The sequence below is a fragment of the Marmota flaviventris genome, chromosome X (assembly GCF_047511675.1).
Source record: "Marmota flaviventris isolate mMarFla1 chromosome X, mMarFla1.hap1, whole genome shotgun sequence".
In the NCBI taxonomy this organism is placed as follows: Eukaryota; Metazoa; Chordata; class Mammalia; order Rodentia; family Sciuridae; genus Marmota; species Marmota flaviventris.
Window position 1 is genome coordinate 64087622 of NC_092518.1, and position 10678 is coordinate 64098299.

At 37.5% G+C, this 10678-nt stretch overlaps 1 protein-coding gene across 3 annotated transcripts; it reads right to left on the minus strand.

Annotated features, from left to right (window-relative positions):
• Positions 1-1060: 1060 nt before the first annotated feature.
• Positions 1061-9793, minus strand: Taf9b (TATA-box binding protein associated factor 9b). 3 transcript variants are annotated; one of them, XM_071606724.1, is made up of 8 exons: positions 9693-9793; positions 8982-9063; positions 8427-8563; positions 8212-8346; positions 7315-7390; positions 4679-4759; positions 3898-3993; positions 1061-2994 (listed from the first exon to the last, which is right to left on the minus strand). In XM_071606724.1, the coding sequence occupies exons 1-8, from the start codon at positions 9741-9743 to the stop codon at positions 2834-2836; spliced, it is 819 nt and encodes a 272-aa protein (XP_071462825.1). In that variant the 5' UTR covers positions 9744-9793; the 3' UTR covers positions 1061-2833. The 3 variants fall into 3 exon arrangements, with proteins under 3 accessions (XP_071462825.1, XP_027786612.2, XP_071462826.1); XM_027930811.3 differs by having other exon boundaries at positions 3898-4008; XM_071606725.1 differs by lacking the exon at positions 3898-3993.
• Positions 9794-10678: the final 885 nt, after the last annotated feature.

The window sequence follows — 10678 nt, forward strand, 5'->3', positions numbered from 1 at the left end:
ATACATTAATTAATTTATTTATTTATATTTTAGTTGTAGTTGAACACAATATCTTATTTTATTTATTTTTAAGTGGTGCTGAGGATCGAGCCCAGACCACGCACATGCTAGGCAAGTGCTCTGCCACTGAGCTACAGCCCCAGCCCACTAAATTCACTCTTTAAATTTTTTTTTTTTTTTTTTTTTAGTTATACGTGACTTAATATCTTTGTTTATTTTTACAAGGTGCTGAGGATTGAACCCAGTGCCTCATGTGCAAGGCAAGTGCTCTGCCACTGAGCCACAACCCCAGCCCAAATGAAATTCACTATTTAACAACACATATGTATGCCTTTATATGGGGGGAAACATGTTATAAATGAGGAATTGAAATATATTCTTTAGCTCAGTGTTTCCTGCTTTCCTTCTCATGTCCCAAATTTCCCTCTAGCACAGGGGTTTGCATGTGAACAAAAAGGGTACAAAGAAAGGAGATAGCATCCTACCTTAGTTCCTTACTGGCTTTAAAACTAATTTGTTCAGTTCACAGCTACTTAATGCATATGAAGAGCATATCCATGTGTGTATGTACATATATAAAATATGAATGGTGGGTGACCTGTTAAGTGAATGAACACTCAGGTTGTAACCTCAATTATATGTATAGATTACCCCCAAAGTCCCAGCATGTTAATTTTTTAAATATATATTTTTTGTACTAGAGACTGAACCCAGGGATACAATCTTGACTGACCTTCATTCCTAGCCCTTTTTACTTTTTATTTTGAGACAGAGTCTTACTTAGTTGCTTAGGGCCTAAGTTTTAGGCTGATCTCAAACTTGCGATCCTCCAGCCTCAGCCTCCCAAGTCAATGGGATTATAGATGTGTGCCCCTGTGCCAGGTGAGTTTTAAACCTATATTCTTAACATTCATTTTCATTTTGCTTTATTATGAAAAGTCAAAAGCTAGCAATTTCCTGAATATAATAATTCACCCATTAAATGAATGTTAGTTTTTGACCCTCAAAATTATCCTTAATTGTTTTCTTTGAATGCCTTCAGTCAGAAATGGAAGATTGCTTTAAGCTTAAATTTTTATTGATAACCTCGGGATAAATACATTAATAATAATTCCTTATAGATATATAGCATTTTACAATTTTGAAAGAACTTTCACGTACACCAATTAAACCCTCACAACATCCCTGTGAGGTAGGCAGGGTAGGTGTTATTTTCTATTACTAATGAGAACAAGGCTCAGAGGTGAAGTAAGGTCACACAGTTGGTAAATGATGGAGCCAGGACTAGAACTTAAGCCTTCTGATATGCTGCCTCCCTGAGAACATTCAAGTAATGATATCCATGCTATATAATGAAAATTTCTCTCCTATGATGTTGATCAGATCCATTTTTGTAAGCTTTTATATCACCTTTCTCTAATATGCCTAAACATTCAAACTGATAAGACATTTCTTCCCTGTTTCTGGACTATTTCTTAGATGTATCAAGCACCATCCTAAGATGAAATTTACGATTAAGTTTTGAGGATCCTTGGCTACAAATGCTTAGATTATCATATGAAGATTTATTTCAGAAAATTCTGCCTAAATATTTCCATGTCATACATGTCAAACTGAAACCAAACATGCCTGTTTTTATTCTCAAAAGCTTTGTGATCTTTCCCAGTAAGACTTTTATGTATATAAATGGAAAATACGGGGAAGTGTTTAGCAATATTACTGGGAAACCTGTATACTGTGCATCTAAATGCAAGTCACATGACACTAATTTGTTTTCCTTGGCCTTAACAGAAAAGGAGGAGAACCATTATATTCTACTTTCAAGTTTGATCCCATCTCATGTGTGAAATCCTTAGCAACAAGCTATAAAAATGATCTGAATTATACCAATAGGAGGACTCGAGCAGTAGTGACCAAAACATATACGTATGTGGTATGAATAAAACACTTGCTCTTCAGTGGTTCATCTAGGTCCAGTGTAAATTACTTCAAGGCAGATTTTAAGCTATATCATCTCTTTTAAATTTTAAAATGTGAAATATGGTAGAGTTATCAACTTGGAATATGACTGAATGTAAATGACCCCCAAACTACCTTTCAAGCAGACTAAAGCTCCAAAGATACGAAAGGCAAGGGATAAAATCTAGTTTTTCTAGTATGGAGTGAAAAGAGCAACTGCAAAACTGCAGGTTCAAGTGAACCATAGAATATCGAGCATGTTTAAAAACATGAAAATGACCTGTATTATCAGGAATGATATTTTGAAAATTCCAGTTATGACCTTTTACATTTAAGAGTAATAGGGATGAACCTAAGCCTGTGGGGGATCTAGAGAGCGAGTTGGGATGGGAAGTTAGGGAAAACCAAGAAAAACCTTAAATACATTCATCCTTCCAAAAAATGTTTTCTAAATAGACTTGGTCAAAAAAGTTAGTGACAATTAAAGTGACTATTTTATCTTACAAAACAAAGTAGAACTTTAAATGCAAGTTAGAAATTAATAGATTAGTCCACTGGCCAGGCTGTAGAAACTGAAATGTAAGTGCTGCTGTCAATAATACATGGCAGAAAACTGCTTCCAAAAATAGAATTGCTGTGGTAGGACTAAACATTAATGGAACTAAAGAAACAAGTACTTTTGTACTTTAAGCCTAATTGAAAAACATTTGTACTCTTAAAGAAATCTAACAGTTTGAATTAATGTGAAAAATACTGCAGCTACATTTAAGTTTTCTAAGAAAAAAAATGTTAAGATCTACAGTGTTCTAGTACAGTATATCAGCTGAAAACCAACTACACACTTCTTAAATGGATGTAGACTAGACTCTACCCTTTACATAGTATCATTGTCATCATCTTCATGTTTCCTCTTCATTGGGTTTGATTCATTGCCTGTGTTCTGTGATGAAACCATGTTGGTGGTAATAAGAATATTTTTGGGCCCAATCATTGAAGGATTAATCAGAACATTTTGAACTGCAGTTGTTGCAGGAACTGTAAACAAAGAAGAAAGCCCCCCACAAACCATGAATTACCCAGAATCCAAAATATATAGTCAAAAGTATACAACAAATTCTAATAGAAATTTCAGTAGCATGGAGTGCAACTACATCACAGAACAGACAGGTAATTTACACTGCATTTTGAGTTGAATTAAATTTTTAAAATATTTTATTTTTCATTGACAAATAGTATGTGATAAGGGTACAATGTGAGGTTTTGATCTGTGTATACATAAAGATTAAATCTAAAATGTATCTAATGCAAAGTTAAAAATGTTTTATTTTTACTACATTAAATTTCAATTAGTACATTGAATTGGTCATGAAAAATAGTACAGGCCTATGTTTAAGGCAAGGAAACATGCTTCTCTTACAGTCCAATATTTATATAAGTTGTTTATTGTATATAGTTAGGGTTCAAAGGATGTGAAATCTCAACATACATATTAGTAAACTATGCTATATCAGAATTATATTATTCCAAACAATCTATATTTTATGAAGCGAGTAAAACAATTTTCATTTGAATTTATATTTGCATTCTGGATCACACACATACTCATTACTAAGTTTTTATCATTTTGAGCTTTTACTATAAATGCTTGTCCCTGAGGATGCCTTAGATTTGTGGATGCTGACGGTTTTTACTTCATTGTATTCTTTTGAGATTCTGATAAGCATGTGGAATACTCTCCCCTCCCCCTGAAAATGTATACACAGGGAAAACTTCATACAATTTTAGAGGATTCATACACCATCTCTGAAGAATGCTGATTTACAGCATTACTGCCAACTTCCTGTTGATATTATATCAGTTTATTTCTTGCCACAGGAACACAAACTGTTCTATAATTGCAATTATTCATGAATTCTGACCCCCACCCAATCGTGTTACCTGGTTTGACAGGAGTGGACTGAGAAGGTGGAATCTGCACCGTAAATCTTTGGCTTGTCACTGACACTGGAGTTGCAACTTTATTTGGGACAGACACTGTTTGTGGGGTTGCTGTAGTTACAATCAACAGATCTTGTTAGTTAGATGAGTTATTTTTCACACAAATATTCTATACTCCTTAACTTAGACTACCTTCAAAGCACAGAGAACTAGGTTAAAGTGAGAAGGTATCATTAGAAACAAGAGCAAAGTGATTTTTATTTGAAAAAATTGTGGTTCTGGGAATTGGACCCACGGATGCTTGAACACTGAGCTACAACAACCCCAGCCCTTTATTTATTTATTTTTTTAATTTTGACAAAGAGTCTCCATAAGTTGCCCAGACTGGCCTTGAACTTTGTGATACTCCTGTCCCAGTCTCCCAAGTTGCTGGGATAAAAGCAAAGTAATTTTTAAAAAGCTTACAAACTTGTACAGATGCTATAAAATTGGACTTGGGGTATAGCTCACAACTCCAAATTCAGAATAGTATAGTAGTAAAGAATGTGGAGCTCTGGAGCTGGGCGTGCTGGCACAAGCCTATAATCCCAGCAGCATAGGAGGCTGAGGTAGGAGAATTGCCAAGTTTGAGGCCAGCTTCAGCAACTTAGATCCTGTCTCTAAATAAATAAATAAATAGGACTGGGGATGTGGCTCAGTGGTAAAAGTACCCCTGGGTTAAGTCCTCAGTACTCTACCCCATCCCCAAAAAGAAAAGAAAAACTCAGGTTATGGAGCCTACCTGCTTGAGATTGAATCCAGGCTCTATCACCTACAAGCTGGTTTTCCTTGGGCAAGTTCTTCTGCACCTCTGTTTTCTCATCTGTAAAATGAAGAGAACTGTATTTAAATTCATAAAATTCTTATGAGAATTAAGTAAGATAATCCATGTAAAACTCTGCAAACAGTATCTAGTATACAGTAAATACTAAATTTTAGCTACATGAAGTAGAGTTTACCAGAATGAAGACTCAAATTTTCTGTATAAATTACTTTAGGTGTCATTTCATTTATTTATTTATTTTTATATGTATATTGTTGATAGACCTTTATTTTATTTATTTATATGTGGTGCTGTGAATCTAACCTAGTGCCTTACTCTACCACTGAGCCACAACCCCAGTCCTAGGTGTCATTTTTAATATCTCACTTGCTGAGAATTAGATGTCTACTAGCCCATGAAGGTAAATCAACATGCACTTAATAAAAAGAAGCTGATTAAATACATACCTTGGGTCCCCAGGTGGGCAAGAAGTTTTACCTCTTGCCTCTGTAATTTCCCTAATGTGTCATAGGAGTCATATTAGTATCTTATTTCATTCACTAGCATAGAAGTCTTGGCTAACATTTTTTATCCTGGTGAGCATGTGGCTCTTGTGCCTTTTTCCTAACAGGTGTTCAACAAATGTTTGCTTAATGAATGGTTTTGCAATATTTAATATTTTAATTATTTTTTTAGTTGTGTATGAATTCAGTGACTTTGTTTTTATGTGGTGCTGGTATGGAACCCAGTGCCTCATACTTGTGAGGCAAGTGCTCTACCACTGAGCTCCAACTCCAGCCTCACAAGATTTAATATCTATGTTGACAATGCCCTCTCAAGAAATAAATCTGTGGAAGTGTGTCTGTTTCTAATGTTCTCCTTTAGTGATGCAGGCTTCCCATATATCCCTCTGGGACCAGCGGTCTACCCAGGGTGAGAGCTGCTTAAGACAGTATAACTAGCATCATCTCTAGGGACAAAGAGGAAGAATGTCTAAATAGGAGAAGAAAGCCCAAAGGTATCCAGAAATCTGGGTTCCAGTGATTTCTTTCCCAAACAGAATGTGAGATCTTCCTGATATAGCTCCATTTTTAGGCAAGTTTTCTCATATTAAGTAGTCCAGAGAATTTGGTGAAGCTTAATGAAGTAGTATATTTTGTCAAGAAAAAATTTATAGTTGGTTGATGTTTTCCTGGTGATTATCTTAACGAACTGAAATTTAGGCTTTAGAACTTAATAGATTAGATGTATAAGCCTTAATGTTTATGCAAATAATTTTTAAGATTAAAACATGCATCTTTAATAACAGTTTGAGTAACACCCTCACTATAGATCTGGAAAAAAAAAATAAAGCAGTACAAGAAATGACTAGGAATCAAGACTACAATTGAGACCTGAAGTTGGTTACCTTGCAAGTTGAAATTCAGCCTCAGCAAGTTAGTGAGGTCCTATGCAACTCAGCAAAACAATGTCTCAAAATAAAAAAGGGCTAGGGGTGTGGCTCAGTGTTTAAGAGCCTCTGGGTTCAATCCCTGGTATCAAGATAAAAATATTAGTATTATCAAGTGAAGTAGCATGCTCCTGTAGTACCAGCTACTTAGGAGGCAGAATCAGGGGGATGCCATGAGCCCAGGAGTTAGAGGACTCCCCATCAAAACAATTAAAAATAAATACATGTGTATCCATAGATAAGAAGTATATGATCAAAAAGTTATGCAGACGATATATGCAAATTTCTACCACAAAGGTCATATGTAGGTATTCAGGAGTGTACACCTGATTCTATACCAGACTGGTTTTAAAATGCTGAAATGTGAATTTATATCTTGAGAATAAGAGATGGTTCATACCTCAAAAATCAAATTGCTTACACTAGAATTATATGATAACTATAGGACACAAACTATAAGCAATGAGAACCATGAAATTGGGAAAGGGAATTTTTCTGAAAATACTTAAATAATTAGGTTATTTAAGAAACCCAGCAAAAACATATGGGAACCTAATTATGTTATTTGTTTTCCTCATCTAAATAATGATGACATTAAAAAATTAAATAATGGTTTCCAAATACCATTCTTCACTAAAAAGAACCAAGTCTCTTTGGAAAAGTAGCTGATTCTAGATCTGACAACAAACTATAAGATGGGCTTTGAACATCTTGTGTTAGAAAGAAAGAAATGTTCAAAGTATAATGGAGATCTACCAAAAAGAATATAGGGCACACGGATTGATGGAGCTCTCACTGACCACTATAGGACAACCAATAAAGGATAATCAGTACATTTGTATTTGTATAGGAAATGGAAATACCACAGCATAAGAGTAAACTCCTGTTTCTGGTATCATAGTTTATACCAACAACAGTGTTGAGCAATGTCCAATTTTATACTCATGGGATTTTATACTCTTATGGGATCAGAGAAACCTTGTGGCTTTCTCATTTTAAAATGAAGTAAAGTATGTTTATAGGTTTGTCAGAAGATGAGTACAATTATGAATGGCAACATACACATGGAAATTTTGAGTCACATTTTTACTTGGATTACAGTTCAAAACCAAGTGCTAAGGCACTTCTTTACAAGCCAGAAAAGCCATTTACCCCTTGTACTCACCTATAGTAGGAGTAGTAGGTCTGCTACTAACAGTACCAACACTTAACCGTGGAACTAGTCTTCCTTGGTTTGACCCCTAGAGGGGATTTAAACACAAGTTAGTTTCAATGTTGTTAAGATTTGATATGGAGACTTAACCAAGAGTGAAACTACAATTATTAATGTGAATTATTAGTGGATAATCCATGACAAGAATGTCTTATTTTTCTTCTATTAGTGTTCTAAAATCCAATATTTAATCTCGAGTTTTCACAAATGTATATACATGTACATATCTATGTAAACATAATTATGACTCTTAATTCTCTGTAGTGCTTATCTGAATAGGGATAACAGCTAACTTCCTTGTGATTTTTAATCTTCACTAGTCAATGTCTTAACCCCAAAAGAAATAAAATTCTCTTATAGCAAAATTTCAGAAACAAAGGCAGCCAAATGTGAAGAGAACTAATTTCAGTGGTGGGACAGCCTTAGGTCATATTTCAGAAAGCAGGCCTAATTTATGATGGTACAACATTTACTCTGTTATTAGACCTCACTAAAAAACTATGGTATAGTGTAAAGATGAATAGTTATGAGACCTGGTAATCATTCCTAGCTTTGAAACTGATTCCATAAATAAGTCTAGGCACAGTTTCCTGATGTAAAAAAATGTCTACTGGATTAGATGAACACTAAAGTTCCTTCTAGCTCTAAAAGGGTTTTAAGATAATAGTAAATTATCTTAACCTTTAATTAGCTGTGTTACCTATACGAATTCGCTTTTTACAAATTCTCCTATCATATTCCACTTTCCAGGGGCTCACTCCTGCTAGACAAGTGCTCTGCCACTGAGCAACATCCCCACCCCCCTGTATCCCACCTTGTTAAAAAGCAAAGTTGACTAAAAGTTCTTACCTTTTTAATTAAGGACTTCAGTCTGTAGTTTGGAGCTGTTAAGCAGTATCTATCAGGTGGCAACCTAGGTCCTGAATATGGCTTAATCAGTGGCAAAGGTGTTTGATTTTTCTGTCTTGCAATATCCAGCAAAAACTAAAGAAAAAAAAATCTTCATTAGAACTACAATTTAAAACCTTCTAAGTAAAAATAACTTGAAATAAACATTTGCTCACATCTCTCGGGGGAGGAGAGGTAAATGATTGGTCTGCACGACACTGGATTGCCAGTCTCACATCATCTGCATCAACATTAGGTTTCTTAGCATGGCTTGAATAAATTTTTGCATCATCCAGAATTGTAGTCACATATCCTTTAAGAACAAAAATTTTTTTCTTAAGTACATGAAGACAGCTTAATGGCAACTTGTCTTAGTTCCCACTAATTTCTGGAAAGTTTATGAATTTAGATTTTAATGGCTAATTGTTCTATACATAGGATAAGTTTTTAAACAGATGTAATACAATGTAAATACTACTACCCCTAGCTTGAGCTCCTTTTTAATGACTGATTTATTTAATTTTGAGACAGGGTCTGGCTAAGTTGCTGAGGCTGGGATCCTCCTGCTTCAGCCTGACAAGTATCTGGGATTACAGTCGTGTGCCAACACACCCAGCATTTTAGTTATTTTTATATTAATAACTCAATATAAGTTGGTTGAAAATATTCTTATAATAAAGTGATTTATTTTTCAAATTTACATATTTGGCAAGTTTTTGGTTTTAACTTACGGAAAGCAAATTCCAGCATTTGATTTATAACTCTTGGTTCATACTCTGTGATTCCCATATCCTTCAAGATCTGTGCCATCACCTGTGGATTCAAATAAAAATGCCAGATGCAAAATCTAGGTATTGGAAATCAAGGCTGAACTGAAGGTAGTTGTTTGTATTTATGAGACAATGTTCCCATTCTCTGGGCTCCAAATTCCTACTTCTCCTTGTCTTCCCAAGTGTCAGTGATCACACCAGATCAGTTATATGCTCTAGCTGAAAACTTTTTTGTTTTTGGCAGGGCTGACAAAAGAAAAAGGTCGGGGTTGGCTTTTCCAGCAGAGGTTGGGTGGCTCCAGCTGGTTGTCATTTTCAGATGGAGCGGTGGGGGAAGCTAGCATCAGAACGCTGGACGCTGAGAGTAAGGGCTCATAGATGGGACGACAGGAAGAGGCGAGGTGGTGACGGCGGCGGCCCGAGGCCCCGGAGACAAAGCGTGGCGGCGCGGCCGCGCACTTGGTTGAACCACGACCCTTTGGAGGGGCTACGCGGGAGCTGAAGGAGAGCGCCCCTGGGGCCAAGGCAACCCCCATCGCCCCCTCCACCTGGTTGCCTTAGCTGGGCTGAAGCAGGCGCGCGAGCCCACCCCCTAGCCCTCAGTCTGGGTCTGCCTCACAGTTGATGGGCCTCGCCAGGCTTCACGCCTCGCCTCTCATCCTTCGCACTTACCAAGGCATCTCTAGGAGCGTTCTTGGGAGGCGCCATCTTGCCCGACTCCATGTTATCCAGGCTCTCGTCATCCGGGGAGAGAGGGCAGCTCGAGGACTCCTCGCTCAGGCTCCACCTCTGTAGGGGCGGAAGGCGGGGTTACCGCGCAGGCTGGCGGGCCTGCGGCTGTTTCACAGCTGCTACTCCTGGTCTGTGCGGTCCGTGGGAAACCTGGCTCTCCCAGAAGCTATCCGCGCAGCGCGCCGGCGCCCCCAAAGAGTGGGGGCCGCCTCGGAGGTTTGGAAGAGGAGGGTAAGCCTTTCCCGTGTAGCCCTTCCCTACCGGGTGCTAAATAATACAGAAGAGCCTAGAACCTTCCAACGTTATCCACTGGCAAAGCACACCGAGTGCGTTGTCCTCTGAGGTCCTCCCTCACACCCTGCACTACCAGCCTGGCTCCTTCCAGATCCCAAAATTACTGCAGAGGCCCTGCCTTCACCTGCCTCACTGTTAGGAATGCCCAGTCAAGCAGAACACTCAGTTACATTCGACAACCAATACACTTGGGATATACTTTAGCATAAGTATGCCCCAAATATTGCATGGGCCATACTTACAGTAGATAATTATTTACTGTTGATCTGACATACCAATTTAATTTGGTGCCCTGGCCTTTCATTTGCTAAGTCTGGCAGCCCTATCCAATAACCTGTTCTCCACACCGAGGACTTTGGTCAGTGGGACTTTGGTCATTTCTTGTTGCTCTCCAAGCCCTGTCTTCTGCATACTTCACACTGATGGAAAGCTAAAACCTTTTTTTAAGGTACTGGGGATGTAACCCAAGGGTGCTTTACTATTGGGCTCCATCCCCAGCCATTTTAATTTTTTTTTTTTTTTAATTTTGAATCAAGGTCTTGCTAAGTTGCTCAATCTTACCTTGAACTTTGGATCCTCCTGCCTCAGCCTCTGGTGTGGCTAGAATTACAGGCTTGTGAGAGCTAAAAAAA